Source organism: Chinchilla lanigera, unplaced genomic scaffold (genome assembly GCF_000276665.1).
Source record: "Chinchilla lanigera isolate Chin_1 unplaced genomic scaffold, ChiLan1.0 scaffold00002, whole genome shotgun sequence".
In the NCBI taxonomy this organism is placed as follows: domain Eukaryota; kingdom Metazoa; phylum Chordata; class Mammalia; order Rodentia; family Chinchillidae; genus Chinchilla; species Chinchilla lanigera.
The window spans coordinates 32,779,463-32,800,473 of NW_004955403.1; the positions used below are offsets into that span (position 1 = coordinate 32,779,463).

General features: G+C 36.1%; 2 protein-coding genes across 7 annotated transcripts in view; one reads left to right on the plus strand and one right to left on the minus strand.

The window, feature by feature from the left end:
- Positions 1–614: 614 nt before the first annotated feature.
- Positions 615–19,553, minus strand: Cep44 (centrosomal protein 44kDa). 6 transcript variants are annotated; one of them, XM_005373537.2, is made up of 11 exons: positions 19,466–19,553; positions 15,554–15,682; positions 13,273–13,420; positions 11,605–11,751; positions 11,110–11,229; positions 8,798–8,968; positions 7,606–7,812; positions 6,694–6,766; positions 2,671–2,795; positions 2,393–2,430; positions 615–1,626 (listed from the first exon to the last, which is right to left on the minus strand). In XM_005373537.2, the coding sequence occupies exons 2-11, from the start codon at positions 15,640–15,642 to the stop codon at positions 1,584–1,586; spliced, it is 1,161 nt and encodes a 386-aa protein (XP_005373594.1). In that variant the 5' UTR covers positions 15,643–15,682; positions 19,466–19,553; the 3' UTR covers positions 615–1,583. The 6 variants fall into 6 exon arrangements, with proteins under 6 accessions (XP_005373594.1, XP_013368716.1, XP_013368731.1 ...); XM_013513262.1 differs by having other exon boundaries at positions 11,605–11,769; XM_013513277.1 differs by lacking the exon at positions 19,466–19,553 and adding an exon at positions 14,485–14,593 and having other exon boundaries at positions 11,605–11,769; positions 15,554–15,641.
- Fbxo8 (F-box protein 8) overlaps positions 19,365–21,011 on the plus strand; it is a 46,858-nt gene continuing 45,211 nt past the window's right edge. The window contains exon 1 of the mRNA XM_005373536.2: positions 19,365–20,233. The gene's annotated coding sequence lies outside the window, so the exon portion shown is untranslated. The remainder of the gene's footprint in view (positions 20,234–21,011) is intronic.

The window sequence follows — 21,011 nt, forward strand, 5'->3', positions numbered from 1 at the left end:
TTGTTAAATATAAAAAAATGCATTACGAATTTCCATGTGACGGGCTGGGGGGACAGCTCGGTGGCAAGGTGCCTGCCTGGTAAATTTCCACGTGATGACATACATAGGAAATGTTTTATTATACTTTCAATAGATACTTATGTTTTGTACCTTGAATGTAAATTAGGAGATTAGAAATGTTTCAAATAATCTAAGTATGTATATTCACATTATACAAAAAAAGGCTACAGAGAGAGACTTAATTTGTGTCTTCCACAAGAAAGCCTGAGAAATGTTTCTTTGTAAAACTAGAATTGAGATTTTTCGAAGTCAAAATAAGATCCTGTTTTATGAGAAACCATCTGTTTTGATAAAAGATAAAATATTGGCACACCAACCACAAGGTGGTGCTATAACTCCATGCCGGTACTGATGCTTTCCACATTAACACACTATGGGAGTTCTCTCTTTAGATTTTTATAAATGTACCTCTCGAGTGATAGAAAAATCTAACAGGATTCATTATATAATTATTAAAAGTTTATTAAATTCAAGCTTGTATGCCCTATGTTAACATAAAGTTCAGTTGTAATGACTAAACATTTATCAGAATACTAAAAACGCTTTCTCAAGTCTTTACCTGTATCTTAAATATTTTATATTTGCAATGTTGAATTACACATAATAGATACAGATGAATAAATAAAATATAATCATGTGATCATAAGAAAGAAAAGTGCTTTATTCTCACAGGAATAGTCAATTTTCTTGATTTCCCAAGATTATTATATTTTTATTTACAAAGTTAGAAAAAGACGTTTACATAGAAAAATTTAAAATGAATTTAATTGTCTCCTTATTTACTTTCCTCTAAGGCTTTCTCTCTCAGAAAATTTTTACAATTTCTTCTCACTAAAACAGAACGGGAAACCTCCGTGCATCCGCAAACCCCGGCTGCCCACAGGGGTGTCTGCGCTGCTGCTCCTAAAACGTGCTACAGAGCACAGCACTGAATTACTCCATTTCTCACAGTGAATCTGCGGACCTGTTTCACCACAAAAGAACTCCAGCCTTACTTTCTCAGTGTTAATATTACTACTTTTTGACTGAGCATGAAATAGCCGTGCTTTTGTTTTATTCGTCAATGAGTGCTTCTGACTTCACTACAACTTACTCATCAGCACAGATGGCAAGACGGTACGTCTGAGCCTCTGGGGTACAATATGCAAGTCCTAGCTGGAACGCTTCCAACAGGATGTAAACTATGATCCTCAAGCCTGTACTTTAAAAAACATATTACTTAGCACACTGCCAACAAATGTCAACACAAAAATACAGTGCTTGTTGTAATGACTTCATTCTGTAAAAGCAATGTACTAGACCATAAGTTTTTCCTAAGAAAAGGGAGAGAGTAAATTAGTATAAGAATAGCTCAAAAATACTAAAGTATTTATTCAATAATGAATGGAAAAACTCATATACCAAATGGATACAAATTCTTAATAAAATATTATAATATATTACAACTACACAGAAAGTTCTTAAAATATACAACATGTACAGTAGTCAAAGTCCTACAGATGTTCATGCAGAAAATTCTACATTTAGTGACTTGGGCATTTTAATAACTCTGCAGTTTCTTCAAACCTGCAATAGAATAAACAAATGTTGTATAAGTAAATAAATAATAGTGAATAGGATATAAGCTGTTAAAATTATGCTTCTGCATCTAAAATAAATTCGAATTTTTCTTATTGTTAGGAACAGGTGCTACAGTACTGAAAAACTTTACACTAGGGCCAGAGGAGAAAAAAACTGGACTCAATTTTGGTGCGTAAGTTATTATAACATTATTTTCAAATTTTAAAAGAATATTATATGTAGTGTTAAAGTTATTTGATTACATAATATCCTTTTTAAAAATTTTTACATAATATTCACAATTTCATTTTATATTTTCTTTGAACTCGTCTTTATAAATCGGACGTAATGTCATTTGTGCTGTATTAAAGTATCATGATTAGTATTACCTTATAACTTACTAGTGATACTTTAACTGTAAAAAATATCTCCATACCACCCATCTCCGTATGTTTATTGTTCTGCTTAATCAGTTATCAAAACAGGGTAACACTTCATTAACTACCAACCAAAAATATCTTTGCATTCTTTAATCCACTGTTAATTCTATTAACACTGTTGTACATCATTTGTTGGAAACCAAAACAATGACTCATCTCACAAACACATAACTGTATGTGGATTTATGATCCACTGGAGTCTTGAAGGAAATTCCACACCTGACTGCGAGACTGCTAAGGCTGGAAACACATATGCACATTCTCTATATACTGTAATCCAGTACAATTCCCTACAGAGAAATGAATTTCTGTTGCCCCTTTCTGTTACTTACATTTTTTTCATCCTTTCCATTTTCTGGATTGTTGTTTCCTTTAATTTAAAAAGCAACAAATTTAGCCGATTTCTTAAAGTAAATCATCCTTAAAAATGGACCATGAACATGTAAAACAGTCTGAAACATTTCATTAAGTACTATTTACTCATCAGAAACGAGATGAAGATTTACAGTTTTGCCATTTTTCTTGCTAACAGTATACGACTAAAATCAATGCTTGTTTGCATTCTTAACCTTTGAAATAAATCATCTAGGCAGCTGTCAGTTTTTCTTACCTCTGAGATATCTTTCAAACCACAGTAATTAATAGTCGAGGTTCTGGGGGTTGAATCTGGCGACTGTGTATTATAACCAGAGGACAGAGGAATATTTGCTGGCCTCTCCATTTTGATTTTTCCATCTGTGAAGATGGAATTGAGTTTTAAGTTATCTTTTCCGTTCAGTGTAGTGTCAAATATACAGAAGTTTTATTATAGATAGAAAATGAATCAACATTTTAATTTAAAATAGCTACTGTTAGAGATCAAGAAATGAATTTTTAGCATTCTTTCAAGAGAGTAGCCTGTCTCCATACAGAGATTTAGATGTTAAAAATTGGCTCACAACAAATTGCAAAAGGCAGCCAGGTTTGGTGTGTACGACTGCAATTCCAGCTAACCAGGAAGCTAAAGCAGAAGAAAGGAGAGTTTCATCCCACAGTTGGTGGGATTTGTGCATTTGAAACTCAAGATGTAGAGACATGGAACCTGTGGGCTTTGCCTGCTCTTCTTCTCATTTGTTCTATTCCTCTATTTTCTTTGTAGAATGGCTCCTTCTGCTTACTCATTAGGATGAATCTGCACGAAATTGCCAAGGTAATCCCAGCTCAACATAATGTGACTAACTTACTCTCAGCGTCCACATTCCAAAGTTTAAGGAAGAACGCAGTTTGGCTTTAAGGATTATTTTCTGTTTGGGGGCCTACTCTTGATCCAGCTAGCTGAGCGTAAGGATCAAGATCACAATTTTGTAGACTAGCTAGATCCAGATTGTTTGGTAGGAGGTGTGGGTAACAGGTAATTTAAACGAATAATTTGAAACTGAGAAGGAACTACGATGTACTGTGCCCTGAATCTTTTGTTATTTTCCATGAGAACAGACAGGTGTCCTTTGAAATTTATGTTAATCCAGGAAAGAGGAAGGGCGGAAGGAGCCAGAGCTGCGCAGGCAGACAGAATGAAGGGTGAAGCAATGGCTCTCTTGGCCCTATGCTTTGGGGCTTAGATTTTACCCTTATTCAGGGATGTGCCTCATGGCAGAAGAAAGCTAGGCCGGCAGCAGATTATTTAGAGAGACAGCCCCTTCGGGGGCATCAGCGGATTACACAGTAGGGCACATACAGAACAACAGCTATAAGTGCAATGGCCAGGTCAGTTCAACAAGTAACATCTTGTTTAAAAATCATATGTTGTTTTAGCCATGCCATGGGGGTCATCAAAAGAACCGGTAACCAAGCTGTAGTTAGAAAGCAAGGGAGTCCAGTCATCCCCGACCCTGGGCTCCTGATCAAAGCAGTCCGAGAGCCTCGGTGGTAATGCTAAGAGATTTCTGTGAAGAGATCCTCTAAGGTTTGGGCACCAGACCTAGCCAAAGCTTCTCACATAACCCTCGGTCCTTTCCCAACTTGGGTGATTACACCTTTTACCAATAAGGGAGCAAGCTGAGTGTTTCACTGTTCAATAATTTGTAAGGCAGCACAGCCAAGTCAAGGACCCATGTGTATGTCCAACCAATTTTTTTATATTCTGTCTTATTAATTCATGCATAATTTATTATAATCAAAGCAGAATTCATTATTTTTCCCAAATTTTCTCCTCCTGAATTCCTTCTTTAAGAGTAACAACCTCTCGGACACAGAGGCCACACACGTCACTCGTGACTTTTCCTTTCCTCCACCTCTCCTACTTCTGTCAGTAACCACAGCCTTTCAATTTTGACATCCAAATATATCCCAAATAAATTAGCTGCTTGTTCTCATCATGACTGGTGCCTTAGTAGCAACTCTCACTGAGACTATGTAAGTGCTGATAAAAATCTCTCTACGACTTCGGGGAAAACTCTATGGTTTGGTCTTTCTACTCTCGCACTTCCTTCATGTGCCCATGTATAACCTCTCCTCTCCTCACAACGGAACAAATCACATTCTTTTTTAGAGCCACACTTTGGTTAATCATATATTCTTTTCTTCTGAAGGGAAACAGGAATAAAACAAAGTAAACAAAACACAGCTCTGACCGTTGGTATCCTATCTGGTAGTGAACCCGTGTTACTATTTCCCTCATGAACATAAATAATGTCACAGAAAAACAACGATAGATGAGGTCATAAAACAGAAAAAGACAAAACCTGGCAAGTGTGAAGAAACCAAAGAAAGGAGCCGTGTAATCACAGAACAGGCCCAGACACAGCTCTCTCCATGACCCTGAGTGCGTGTTTTCCACTGACAATTTCAGCTCCACTTCATTCTTACAATCAGTCCTCAAACTTCCTAACAGCACCAGAATCAGAAGAGCCCTGCTTTCTTTAAATCCTCTCCAAAAGCATCCAGCAGTCCTTAAAATGGTACAGTCCTTAAAATGTTCTTCCACCTCGCTCTTACCGAGACGCTGCGGTGCCTCACTGAGGGACACCATCGTTTTGATAAAGGAAAAACAAAGTTGAAACCTCACTAAAATCATTCCCGGTTGAACATGACTCTAAAGCTAGAGCGGCAAATTACGGCTCTCTGCATCCAAATGAAATCAAACCTTCTGCTTCCAAGTAGCATGCATGTATAAGGTGTCACATATGAGGCTTTACAAACTTGACCCTTCAATTTACCTAGGCTAGATTATACACTCTATGAGATTAGCTGTTCACCTTACTGATAATCTATAGTCTTTTCCAGGTAGTGGTCCATCTTATCACTCTCAGTACAGTGGCTTAAATTTAGCTATGTCTTTCTAAACAGAATTAAGGTATACTGTATCCTGTAGTAATAATGTTATCTAAAAAATAATAAGCTCACTGCAAAATTGAGTTTGAAAAGGCAATGTTTTGCATATAGCCGATTCAATGTTCTTTCAACACATAAATACTTGGGCCCTACTATATGTAGATATTAAAGACAGTAGTTATTATTTTCTATCTGCTAGACAGACTATAACAATTTTGCTCTCAGGAATCTTTTGTTAAGCTTTACTCTTTGTTGAACAGATGCATGAATATCTATGGAAAAATGTCAAATCTGGTATTGCTAGTCTAAGATAAATTTAATACCTAAAATAACACCTCCGGTGATTGAACTTAATAGACAAACACTTAAATTGTTCTGTGTATAATGAAATGGGCTTGAGCACTAAGTAGGTAAGGATTACAAAACAATTTCAGAGCCAGCTGCCCAAATTCAAACCTGTCCACCACTCAATATCAGTGTGACCTTTGGCATAGCTGAACTCACTGCACCTTACTTCCCTGCCTATGAAATATACACAATAATAGTACTTACCTTGTATGGTTATTCTGAGAGCTAAATAAGTTAATTTAGTAATTACAACAATGCCAGCACATACTGCTATAATGTAGTACTGTTACTGTTAAATGTACTTCAAAGATTTAATGATGCTGAGACCTACATATATTAAAATTTAACTCCATGAATTCTCAATTGTACAAAATATCTGTTCTATAAATATGATTTAATCATAAACATAAAAAATTTAGACCTTTGTCTTTTAAAAGAATATGCAAATCAAAAGAATAAAAGCTGCTGCTGAAAAACTGAAGAAAAACTTATTACTCTGCCACACTGAAAATAGCATCATGAAGGTGGGTAACAGAAAAGACCATCAATGAACTGCTTGAGTGTGAGAGATCTGTAATATTTCACAGGTCACCAAAAATTTTCTTCTCTCTTATGTATGTCCTTCACATACAAGAATGCTACCACTTAAGTTTCAAGATTAGAAATTCTACAGGTCCATTTTTGTTGTTTTAGAACACTTTATTATACTACAATAACTAAAAGACCAACATATTTCTTAAAAGTTTACAACTTTGTACCCTGAAATTTATTTATCTGTGCTATAAAAGGTAAGTAAGTAGTTTATTAAGCAATATTTGGCTTTAGATTCATTAATTTCTTTGTTCTAGAAGATCTAAAATTTCTTTTAAAAAATGAGGCTTGAGAATACAGTAATAAAATTACCAAATACCCCCAAAATTCCTTTTCCTGGAAGCCCTCTAGTATAGCACCAATACTAGTATCATTAAGAACTTACCAAGAGTCACCAGATCTATGTTACCACTGGAAGTATAGTTGTCACTCACTGCATTAACCTCTACATATTCATTCTGCAAAGTAGTTAAATATTTAAAACAAAATGAAAGTGCTTTCATTTTATACTGTCAATCATAAAAATATAATGACGTTACAAGAAATATTTAAGTAACTTTATTTATAAAGCAATACATAAGAATTCCTATATATAAGAAATAATCTTTTAACGATGCAAGCAGATAGTAAACTTTTTAAGCCTACTGACTTTATTCTAGGAAGAAGAAAACAGACCAGAAATTGAATTCTAGGGCCAGGGATAGAGCTCAGTGGCATAAGCACCTGCCTGGCAAGTGCAAGGTCCTGAGCTCGATTCCTGGTACCAAACCAAACCAAACCAAACCAAACCATACCAAACAAAACAGAAACTGAATTCTAGATAATAGGTAATTGAAACAAATTTCTCAGATTCAATAAAGCAATGGTAAATTTAGTAACTATTTCTATGAAATTCATATCATGATTGAAGTTAGTAAAAAAAAAAAAAGAGCTGCATTTTCAAATTTTCCTCTTCTACAACTTTTCTGTAAATTGGAAAAACCATTTATGCTATTACAAGATATAAAATAATTTGAAAGTTTACATAAGCCAAGCATATATATTCTTGCCTCATTTTAAGCACTTCAAGTACTATTATCAACTAAAAGCTCAGACTATCTTATTTGATGAAGAAAAAAAAATAGCTACAATAAGAACAAGAAAACGAGTTAACTTAAAGTGGACTTTAACTAAACATTTTCCCATTACCTAATGGGAAATGCTTGCCATATGTAGCTTTTCCAAAAAAATATACACATAACAAAAGGAATACCTTACCGTCTCTAAGATATTCTATATGTATCAAGGAAAGAAATACCTTTTTAGACAAAAGCATTTCTGTTTCAAGAAGAGTGATCCGACTTAGAAGATTGGTCCAGGTCTTTTCATCTACTATCACTTTTCCTTTCATTGCTTCTTCCAAACAGTCCAGCCTTTTCTCTATGCAAGACAACTTAGTAAGCTTTTCTTGACATTCCGCAAGCATAGTTTGTAGTGCAGTAATCTCGCGATTACTTTTTATGCCCTAAAATAATTTAAAATATTAAAGACAATAATATATAAGCTGAAGCTCCTTTAAAATCAATGTAGTTCAATTTTCATTCTGTCATTTCATTAGTTAGAAGAGGCAGTACATGATGAGAATTAAGACAGTTACTGTTGAGGGTAGGCTACTTAGACATGTAAACTAGTTTGTCTGAGATTTATAATTTGATGGCCCCATTTCCTCATGCAAAAAAAAACCCAAGATAATAATAGTATCTTCTTAGTATGTTTTTGTGAGTTAATCTGCATAATATTCTTAAACAATACCAGTAGTACAATAAAACTGTCACTAAACACTAACTAGCTTCTTGTAAAATCCCTAGCATGAAGCCAAGAGGAAATGACTAAAATGACAGTGCACTGACAATATTTAGTGCACCTTAAAACAGGAAACAAGCCTAAAGATCATCTGGTCAGTTTTACAAATGTTAATTATATACTAAGATAGATGTCACAGAACATAGAAAAATGATAGAAAAAAGATGTTTTAGCAGAAACAGTAGAGATTAGACACATGATGAGGTTTGTGGCAATAAAGAATAATAAATGTGATATTCTAAGAGATGGAACTTTTCCATCTCTATTGTTATAGCAAGAACTAAGAAAGGAAAATGACAGGGCAATGAAGTACCACAATTTTCCACTCACCAGTGTAGGAAATAAGAGGTAGAAAACCTCCACTATACAAAGTGGTGGGTATCTAGCTCACTAGATTGTAAATGCCTTGAAGCCATGTCTTACCTTTCTTTACATGACTCACAACACATAGCCAAAGGCTAAAGAGAAGAATCAAATAACATGTGTTCAATTATATTCAGTAAAGCTTACCGATTCTTGAGTAATAACACAGGTGATGTGTCATGCTTAATGATTCCAACAGTTAGAAATATTCCAGAGTTTAAATGGTAAGTTAATCATAGACATCAAAGTAAGAAACACTGGAATCTTTTTAACAAAATTCTTACTTCCTCCTCAGCCTTGGTTTCAGAGACCTGTGCTTCAGTAACCTTTACTGCAGAAGCCTTTAAGTCTGACACATCACATATTTCATTATCATCTGTGACTGAGTTTTCTGTATCTTCAGGAATGTTAACATCATTTTCATTATACAGGTGGCGAATCACCAGAGCTTTCTTCTGCAGAGACAAATATGTAAGGAATACTTTCGTGGGTTTTCCTCTCACATTGTTCTGAACACACGCACAGTAATTTTGCAAAAAAAGAATACTAAGCCTCCCTTTAAAGATGTAAAAAGGTTTAAATTACCACAATTCATATATATATATCAAAATATTAGGAACTATTATTACAATACATGTGATGAAATTATAGTTTGCACTTTTAAAAGCATTTTTATATTTTGTAGTATTTAAGTTACCTGAATTTTTAAAAATGTTGGGGAAAGTGGTTATAATGAAGATGAAATAAGATTAGTAAAGTTTATAAATTGTTGAAATTGGATGATACTCATAAATGTTTTAAATGTTCCATAATAAGTTTTCACATAACTTACAAACAATCAAGAACTAGCTGTGTGAGATTCATTATGAATTTTTTATTAAATCACAATGTGTTAGAGCTTCAGCAAACAATTCAAATTTCATAATGACAAAAGGGAAGTCCTGATAAAAAAAAGACTAGGTCATACTATGCATTTATACAACAGGGCTCTTCTGCCTATTTTTTTTTTCTAAAATAATTTGAATACGTGCTATAGAACTTAGTGTGTGTCACAAAAAAATTAAAAACAATTTTGTATAAGGTATTGAGGAGACAATTTGCTGTAGCAAAACTGATTCAATTTTGCCTATAAACAAAGACAGCTACTTGTGGACTGTAACTTCTAAAAATCTGAAAACTTTTAATATTTATTTAAATTCCTGATAATTAAAAATAGGATGTATCATTTAACTTTGATGGGAAACAAAGAGAACTTTAAGAAACTGAAAACAGGTGTAATGTCTCAAAATGTTACATTTTTCTTTTTCAAAGCAATTTAATTACCCTTCAGTCCCCATATTGAAATAAAAGATTGAGGGACTGGGGATAGAGCTTCGTGACATAAGCGCCTGCCTGGCAAGCGCAAGGTCCTGAGTTCGATACCCAGTACCAAAAAAAAGACAACTGAAATAAAAGATTGAGAAGAACACTTGTTATGGCAACCTACATTTAATAAGTTCCTACAGTGGACCTAGTACTGTGCTAAGCACAATGAAGATAAAGAAAACCGGTATAAATAAGAAAAGTCCTTATTTACACATTTCTACTTGTGGAAGGATACACAATAGGAAACACTTAACAGTTTTCATAAAATAAGATTATATAAAACTAATAAAAAGGTGACTTAGAGGTGCAAGTCGATGAGAAATACAAGCGATTCCACAGACTCTTAATGCCTCCTACAATTCCTTTTCTTACTGACCTCATTACTTGGGCAAAGCAATCACATTTTCAAAAAGTTACTGGCGTAAGAACCTATTCTTAGGGTAAAATTATACTTTAAAAAGGCACAGGAGTGTGAAATCTTAAACAGATTTTATTTTTAAGTCATTGAGAGTGCATTCAGGCAGAAAAAGTTCATTGGATTGTACTTCAGCTTTACATCCTTTCGCTAATTACACGCTGATTTTCATCTGGCATTCTACCCTTTAATTACTTAAAGTTTTCCACAAATGCAAGATAGCTGAAAGTACATTTATCATTTAAAAATAATATTTTGGATTCAATCTCCCTTGAAGATGGAAAACCTGTATCTCTAAGTATATTGGATTAATTTTACCACAAATGCACAAAGAATACAAAGGCAAAGGAAGCATCTATGAACAAAAGGAAAACATTCAAAACACTCCAAACCACATTATCTATTTGCAGGTTATCAATTGTTAATTTACACTCCTGCTTAGTAGAATGAAATCATTATAGGTTTTTCATATACTATATTTTCATGTTTTAGGAAGACCAGATACATAATTAAGAGCAAATGTGGATGACTGTATAATATAACTATCTAAGGCATTAGTATTTTACCTAAAAATGAGGCAGAATTCAGATTAGAAATAAAATGCTCAATTTTACATTTCTATGTTTTTTGTGTAATTTCACAAATGTTTTCCAAAGAATAAAGAATAAATGGCATTTGCTGTTAAAAAATATCTATAACATACTCTCTGAGGAGCTGTCTCACCAAGTGCTTAGAGAAGTGAATCTTAAATATCAGATTCATTAATAAGATAACTCTTAAGCTACAGAGCACATTTTCTTTGTATTTCTTTTCTACCTTTCCTGAAGTCATCAATCTGCCAGTGACATCAATGTCAACAGGTTTGGCAGGTGTTCTCTCATTGCTTGATGAAGGTTCTGAGTGAGCAGAAATTTTCTTTTTTGGTTGTGAAGGTTTCTAAAAATCAGTTACAATGTGTTAGACATAACAAATTTTGTGTGAAAGCATAATAAAAGTTAATTCCACTATCACTTAAATATTCACTTTGGAAATATAACTCACAAGTAATGAGACTAGAATAAAACTATATGTCTTTTTAAAAGTAAGTGATGAAAATGCACTATTTTTTAACGTATTACTAGCACTTTCAAGTCACAGATGTGTAAAAACTGATGAGCATTTAAAGCAAACATGACGCTTCATGAGATCACCCAAAACTTTGAGAAATGCAGTAATTACACTAATAATTTGCTACTTAGTGTACTTCTTTCCTATATCAAAATACTGGGCCGTCCAGCATAAGTTAGCAGTAAAATCTATTCATAAAATTACCTTATCAACACGAGACAATTCCTTGTGCTTTTTCATCACACAACTCAAAATATCACAAATAATCTCAATTTTCCATTCTGCAAACCCATGTTGCATAAATTGCTTTTTCGTCAAAATTGGTTTATAATCAAATTGATCACGAAGAAGCTGTAAAGAGGAAAAAGACTGACATAATAATTAGGAGGCATTTTTTTCTTTAATCTAAAATGATAAATAGCCACCTGGTCAGGAAGAGTAATAGCTACCTTTGAGAAGGCAAGGTGGATCAAGCCATTAACTAAAGGTTACTAAAGAGATTTATAGAGCTTGTATGAGTCATGACCCAGTAGGAGAGGTATCCAGGTAGAAAACAGATGGCTAGCGTGTGTCAGAGAGATGGCTGTCCAGAGAGATAGAAAAACACAGTCAATCATCAAAAAGTTCAAATATCCTCAGAAGTACCAGAAAAATTCCTTAACTCATTAGAATACCAAACTAGATGTCAGAAACCCATAGCTGTATTTAATTATTCTATTACTATGTGACTTTTAAATAAGTCAGTAGGTCTTTCAAACTCAATCTCTTATTTGTAAAAGGACCAGTAGTTTTCATAGTTCTACTAGGTGAAACCTTAGAATTTCTCAAGCACGCCATTTAGTCTTCTATGAAATCTTTCTGGGATTAGTGGCAAAAAAAAAAGGAAGGTTAAACCTCTTCCTGGGATTAGTGGCAAAAAAAAAAGATCAAATAAAAGATTAATAGAGCTATATATAAAAGCTCCTATTTCATGAAATGCAATTCTCCTTCTTGTTAAAGATTAGATTTGATAAACAGGTTTACTATAAAAAATGTTTAAGAAAACTATAGCATTTGAGCAAAAATTAACAACAAAACGGGTTTTAGAAAATCAAATATGGGATTAAAATTCAATATTCGCATAAGAGAAGTAGATATAAGACCGGGTCTCAAACCTCAAAGAACAAATTATCTCAGTTTGACTCCTGTCTTACAAATAATTATCCCATCATTGTATGAACAACTTTTACTGAATATAGTTATATTTCTTTCTAACTTCTGCCCGTATACCAAATTTTACTACAATTTGACAGAAAAAGGGCAAATGATAGCCACTGACAAATGTTTACCAGTTGCTATAATTATTAGAGTAGAAAACATTCTCAAAGCAAACTTGAACTGCATCTTGATCTCAACAGATTGAATGTGAGTGATACAGATGCATATGCTGCATACCCAGTGATGCGCCGAGATAACATTTTGGTCAGTGACCACAGTAGTGGTCCTGTAAAATTACTACGGAACTGAAAAGGTTCTATTGCCTCGTATTTTTACTGTACTTTTTCTATGTTTAGATACGCAAATACTTAATGGTATTGCAATTACTTAAACTATTCAGTACCACAACATGTAAGAATTTGTTGCGTAACAGCAGTAAGTTTAACATACCGTATAGCCTAGGTGTGGTAGTAAGGTATACTATCTGTATTTGTATAAATATGCTCTATAATATTTACATAGTAATAAAATCTCTTACTGACACATTCCTCAGAATATACACCCATTTTTAAGTGACATGTAGCTGTATTTAAGGTGGTATTATTAAAATGATTTTTTTTAAGAAAATCATTTAACATCACCTAAGATAAGTATCGTTTCACAGGTTAAAAATACCTTAAAGACAGTATCTGTAAAGCGTAGGTCATTCTTTGCTATGAGCTCTACATTGCATTCCATGAGATGTTCTGTTACGTAGGGAGAGTATGAGGTAAGAGAATAGCTGATGATGGGCAAAACTGCTGCTGTGTCTCCTTTTATCAAACTGTTAGAGAAAAAAGAAAGACTTTCAGTGAGCATAACTCTTAAAGTTGTATAATCAAGGAAGGATTAGAAATGGTGTCAACAACTTCACGCTGTGGCCATAATAACTGAGCAATACATGACCCTCCAGATTCTGTCTCCAGCTCCAAATCACTCTAGCAAGAGCACCACGCAGTACTACTTTCCAACCCATTAGTGTGCTCTGAAACTGAATGTAGTATTGCTCTCTAGTGCCAACAGTCCACTCACAGTACTTACCACCTATGGTTCTCAAGAACACCATGGTTTTGCAAACAATTATTGCTATCTATCTAATAATACCTTATTAGATAGATAGCAATAATCTTACAAATATCTTACAAATATCTTATGTCATGGAATAATCTAAAAAGTATTCTTAATGACACCTTTGGGTCAATAAGAAAATGTTCAAACACTACACAGAAAACAGGAAAATACTGGTCTATTTTTGAATCATTCTTATCTAAAATGTATTGTAAAATGCGGATCCATAATAAGTGACGACAAGAAAATTTGTCTATTCAATCTCATCAGGTCCTCACAACTCAGGATAGTCAGGATTGGCCTGGTTTGAAGTACCAAAACAATTGGTATAAGTGGGGTACCAGTAGTGCAGGCCTATAATCCCAGCACTCTGGGAGGCTGAAGCAAGACGATCACAAATTTGAGCCCCACCTGGCAACTCAGTGAGACCATGTTTCAAAAAATAAAAAAGACTTGAGGATATGGCTCTGTACAAAGTCCCTGGGTTTAATCCTCAGTACTACAAACACACACACACACACACACCCCCAAAATGATGATTGGCAGATACTATGATTACATTTGTTTCACAACTTCTTTCTCACATATAATACCTATAATAACAGTAACTGGACTTTCTATTCTCCTCATTATCCTTTCATTCATAGCCTTCTCTTAGGGCTAGCTCTCCCCAGTGTATAATTATAATAACCATTCTTTTACATAAAACCCATTACTTGAGGATTCTACTGAGTAGCTGGTATTACCAAGTTTTACTCTATACTTGAATAGATGCCTAACCTGGACTTGTCTCTTGATACTCGTCCATTCACTCAGTCTCTTATCAGGTCAGTTCTAGATGTGGAGACCCAACAGGGCTCAAAACGAAGTCCCAGACTCAGCTTATATTCTAGTGGGGAGATATTAATAAATCAATCACTGATAACGGGTAAGAGTATGTGCTACAAATTACCAGAAATATTAAAAGATAAAGAAAGGCATAAAGCCAGGGACAGTGGCACATGCTTATAATCCAGCATTTGGGAAGCTGAAGCAGGAGGATTAGGAGTTCAAGGCCAGCCTGGGGTACATAGTGACTGTGAGGACAACTTAGGCCATCTGGCAGGACCATGTCTCAAAAATAAAAACAAAACACCCTCAAAATCAACTATATCATATTAGATAAGCATAAACATACACAGAAAACAGGAAAATACTGGTCTATTTTTGAATAGAAAAGTACATGTTGCTATACTATATATAAGATTAATCTCCAAGGATGGTACAGGTTGCCATAGAAAATATCACCAGAATTTTCCCTATCAAAAAGAACATATGGTTTATTTTTATTTTTTAGGTACCAGGAATCGAACTCATGACCTTAGCCTTGCCAGGCAAGTGCTTATGCTGCTGAGCTATATCCCTGGCCTGAACATGGTTTAGAAGTATAAAACCTATGCTCCATAGATGAATAAACAGAGACTGACAAGAAATGGTAGCAATCTCTGCTCATTAGAGATTTATTTAAAAAAAAGAAATACCATCCAAGGTATATGAGAGTAGTAGGCTATATGAGTAATAAAATCAATTACATATTTATAGGTTTAAAATTATACACAGATAATACACTACATTGACATATATTGTTTATAAACATCTTAAATGTTTTGGCTTGAGATTTTTCATTAATTCATGCCTATAAAGAAGTTCCTGAATTGATTGCTCTCCAGAATGTTTTAACCATTTCAAAGTAAATTTAGGTAAGACACAGACAAAAACTTTCATTTTTCTTTAGGTACTCTTCCTATGTCATATAGTATCCCAAAGTTTTAGCAAAATGAAGACAAGTAAGTTTGCTAGTATAGCTTACCCAACATAATCCACCTCTTTAGGATAATTTAACGAGCGAAGTGCTTGTTCTAGTTTCCGTAAGCTTCTTTTTAAGTCACCTGTTGCCATTATTTAACATTAGACTCAGCTCCAACACTTAATTTTTCACCTAAAAATAAAAATCCATGAATCACTGGTTAAATCTGTGTATGCTTTCAAGCTTCTCTATTCTATTTTATATATCCCTCCGATGGCCACTAATTCTAGTTATATTTCTCCTAACTTATTCGTTCCCCTCCGGCCAAGTACTCACTGCTTATAATCTATATACTAGAAATTCCTGAATATAAAATAAACTTCCACTGTACTGCTCAATGTTTTGCCTTATGAAAGATAAATTTGCCTTATATTCATGTTATTACAATTCATGACCTTTTTCCACATATTTAAATTTGAAAAATATCACTTGGAAAGACACATCAAGTTGAAACAACCTTGATTAATGGTTATTTTGGACGCTTATAGAAACTACATAATACTCTCAGTAAAAACTAGAGACAAAAAGAAATTTAGTACAGAAATAGTCATTATTCCTATGGCTCTCCCTTCAAATGGGTGCCAACCAGATGCCTGTTTTGGAATAAAAATAAATGAGTTTTTTAAAAAATTAGGGTTCACCCACAATTTATTCAGTTAAGCAACTACCTTTCTACTTCTTTGATAAAAGAATTTTACAGTCTGAACTGAAGAGGTATCAAATTTGGAAACATCAGGCAAGGTAAATAACATGGAACAAGGAAATAAAAATATAGTTTCTTCTTATACCTCAGCTTTAAGAAACTGCTAAGATTATATCCTCTCTGGCACCAGATTGTCAGGTTCTACTCTAGGCAACATAAATAAACCTAGGGGGAAAATACTTTAAAACTAGGCTGACACCTGAGGGAGACCTCCAATGAGAAGGTCAGTGTCTGAGCCAATAAGCTTGCAGCAAATACAGTTCAAGCACTAACTATTGCTACGCATCTCTTTTCAGGTACGCATGCTTAAAACTGAATATACACACAAAGGCCATAACTATGAAAAGAAAGTTTTCAGCATGTGAGGCAGAGATCAACATAAAACATATTAAGAGAACAAAGATTTGGTGAGTATAGAGTCAGTATATAAAATAAAAGAAAATTTCAGAAGGAAAATTATACATACTGCTCAAGTTACGATGTGGTTTATGCCTTGATAAACCGTTTGTAAGAAATGCTGCAGTTTTTTGGGGGCGGGGGCTAGAAATTGACAAGCTGATTCTAAAATTTATATGAAAATGTAAAAGCTAAAGATTAACTATCAAAATCTTAATCAAATTAGAAGACTTAAATTTCATACTGTGTATGAAGACTTTTTATAAAAGCAAATTTGGAATTAGTGAAAAGATGTACAGAGTAATAGAGAACAAAGTCCAGAAACAATCAATGCACATAAGACAGGAGATTAGGGCTTGGCCAAGCTGGCTGGGGACTTAGGTGTGAGCTGGTAATTACAAAATCCCAGGACACATGCACAGAATGGTTACCAAAGCCCTGCTCGTGGACTTCTCTTGAGAATTGAGCAGGTTCTCCATAGGATAACCTATACCTGACCAGCATGAGCAGTGGGTGACACAAAAAGGACAGTCCGAATTGAGTCTCTGCCACTACATCCTCTTGCACGGTAACCGCCCTCATATTGTAGGGTGTACTTCTTTTCCTACTTTTACCTGGCCCAGAGTTGCACTGCAGAGCCCTTTTCCTGCCTTTAACAAAACTCTGCTACAATTTGTGCATGTCTTGACCAATTCTTCACTCAGGACAGAAAGAACCTAGGAAGCACCTCTAGGAGACTCCCACACCCCTAAATCTGGTAACACACAGACTGACAACAGGTGTATGTCAAAGGTGATACTGAGCAGCAGAGGAAAAGTCTTTTCCAATAAATGGTGATGAAAAACGAGTTGCTGAGTATACTTTTAAATATGGACATTTCAGTCACTATTTCTCAGCCAATTAATAACCATTTACATTTTTAGGCAGACGGTCTTTCAGGTACCATCAAATTAACTGGAAAAAAGACGAAGTAATCCTGAAAGCAAATTATACAAAGTACTGGCCAAGACCATCAGCCTTATTTAACATCTTTTAGGATGTCTGAGATTAAATGGGCACATGGAAGCAGTAAAAGATTTTCTACACTAAGCCACATGTGGTGGCATACACTTGTAATCCCAGCACTCTGGGAGGTTGAAGCAGGAGGATCACAAATTGAGCCCAGCACGAGTGACTTAGGGAGACCTTGTCTCAAAATAAGAAAAAATAAAAAATGGCTGGGGATATAGTTCAATGTGAAGGTCCTGGGTTCAAATCCCAGTACTGGGAAAGAAAAATATTTTCTTACTAGCCCTTATGTTCCTGGGAAAGATGAAGTAGGAACTAATTTAGCTGTAACTGAAAAAAAAAAAAAAAAAAAAAAAAACAACCCTATACTTGGGTATCAACACTGGATGACGTCTGCAGGTTTGAGCTTGTTTTAGGTTCCGGCCGATTTAACTCAGCACAATCCTTCTCAGGTGCCTTCTTCCCATTCGACATTCATTAACTTTAAGGGTATCTCTTTCCACAGACCCCTCTTAGTCCTCCAAAGTGTACGTTCTATCTTCCCAGTAAGTACAATTTTGTTTTGTCTAACACTGCTATCTTTCCGTCTTTCCTTTTCTGATATCCTGGGACACATTATTTCTACCACCGGAAATGAAATTTTTGAGCACAAAGTATTTCTCTGGAACACATCCTTTTCAGTAACAGCAGAATAAACATTTTGAAGAAAAGTAAGACACCAAGATAGTTAGGATCTGTAGGCGAAATTGGTAATAAAAGTATAGCAAAACTAAAGGGATTGGCAAATGTGAGCACTACAGAAAGATAGCTACTGCTTTTCATTTCCAAGGAAGGCTTTACTGACAAAAATTATTAAAATAGTGGAAAACACTAAAATTAAGATATTAAAAGTAGCCAATCTATCCCTTGCACATACTCAACCGCAAATCCGGAGATGAAAAGTAACTTGTTACTATGATAAAACGAATGAACATTTTTTACTTTACTGTCCTTGTCGAAGAAAATTAAAAGAAAAAAGGAGATACTACTTTCTATCATTAAGGTAGCAATATTGCTACCTCGCCTTCTCCACAGTTCTGTCTACAAGTCAGATTGCCCCAGTGCATTTCTGGAAGACGTGTACCACAGCAGTTTGACATTTTTAACCCAATTCAACCTCATGGCAGTTCGAAGTCATTTAAAATAATGACTGTCAGTGGGGTGTTACTGGATTCTGTGACTTCTGTTCCGCACGAAGCAGCTAGACTGACTGTAACAACCAGTGGTGGAGGGGTAAGGGTTTATAGCTCATAACCCTCTGTATCACCTAAAAAAGTGTCCGAAATAGAGGAACAAAGATCAGTAAAAATGAAATGTGCATTTTGTTTTTGCAAAAATAAGTGAGAGAAATACTGTTACAAAAGGTAAGCGAAGTTTGAGGAAAGGAACGCGCTTCAGTAAAAGAGCGTAAAGGCACCGCTGCGCTCACATCGAACTTGGTAAGAATATGTGGGTGTGTTTCTGCAGAACAGTCTGGGACAGCCATAAGTCCGGATCCAACAAGAATTAAGATCGAAAGACTGAAAGATGGAGGAATATTTGCAACATCAAGAAAGCGCGGGCAAGGAAAACACAAACTCCTCCCGGCTCCTCCTGACGGTGAGTTTTCCGAGGAGGCGGACGGACGCTCCGCTCGCAGCGTCCAATAGGAAGTCAGTAGCTTCCCAGCCCTAAGTGCAGCCCAGATGAGAGAGAAGCAGCTATCAGGAGCTGGCGAGCCCAGGAGGCCTCCCCTCCCGCCGCGGGATTGAAAAGGACGAAACGCAGACCTGAGAACTCGCCGCGCGCGGGCTCCCGCTCAGGACGGCAGAGAGCAGCGACCTCGCACCAAGCGCGGGTTCCCCAGCAGCCACCGGAGAACGAAGCGGCCTCAAGGCCTCAGGCAGAGCCCAGCTAGGAGAGGGGAAGGAAGCCCAAGTACCGGGAGACAGTCCCCGGCACGGCGCCGCGGCGCTAGAAGCGCGCCGACCGTTTGTATTCGCGGCGGCGGGTTCCAGCCCGCCACGCACCGCGGCCGGACCTTCAAGGCGGCGCTGCTCCGCGCTCCGGGATTCCGCGCTGCAGATTCCACTCGCCGTTCGTCCAGGCCCTGAGGGGCCGTGAGTCCATCGAGAGCAACGGCCAGTTGGAGATTAAGTTGCAGATTAGAAGTCAGTATAATTTGGATGGTCAGAGTGGCTCAGATCTCGAAGCGAGAAACAAGCAATCTATGGCGAATCTGCAATAGCAGGAATTACAATGCTTCTTCTTTAAGGGGCAGAACTCCAACGTCACTTCCGGCAACAATAGGAAATGTCAACTGGGACAGTCGGCAGTGCTGACTCCAGCAGCTTGAGGTGCTGTGTGTTCCCAGGGGTCTAGTGGTGTTTCTGGCAACGTCAACACCGTCGTCTTCACCGGCGTGAACACGTGAAGTTTGGACAGGCTTCTCCATGGCCTGGGCACCAGTTCCCGGCTAAGTCACTTTCTTTTTGGCTAAAAGCCCCCACCTAGAGGCCGATTCGTCGCGGCGGCGGTGGAGATCGCAGGTCGCTCAGGTACAAGCTGCAGCCTAAATACTGCAGATCTTTTATGTTTGTTGCCTATACACCCTCACTTTCCTTCTCGGAAATAGACCGCCGGTGCTTGCCAGTTGGCAGAAGCTGGCAGACCAGCAAGACTTTAGAACCAATGACAGTGTAAAGCATCTTGAGTGACAGCAGCGGTGGCTTATTAAAATGAAAAATCAATGTGAGGAGGCGGGAAAAGGTGTTCTTGTTTCTAGGCTATTGGGATACAGGTCGGCTTGGGATCCCCGGTAGTGACCCGGCATAATTGTGAAATGAAGGCAAGAAACAGCAAGAGTTACTTTGCTTAGGCCCAAGTGTTGCTTTTCAGGTAGTGAGAATATTAATGCTGAACCACAGTTTTTGGTTCTTCACGTACTTACCAGGAATAAGAATGCAAAACACATGAAGTTAGGGTCACGTTAGATTGTCAGTTGCAACAGCAAATGTGGATTATACATTTTGTTAAACCCAGACTTTATCCTCTCGTTACCTGTGACTAGGCTGTTACTGCTCGAATCACGGTGCTGAATAATATTATTTATTGGACAAGATTGTATAAAAGTTCCAATTCTCAGTTATTAGATATTTTTATTTTAAAATTCTATATGTATTTACTAATTTAGTAACTGAGTGTACTTGTTTTATAAGTACTGTGTCTCCCCAAATCAGTGTATCATGACCATTATGATTGCAAATGATGACAAGCCCTTTTTCTTTCCAGCATTTCTTCCCTTTTTTTCTTCCAGCTTCGTGCCTCTTCCTTAAA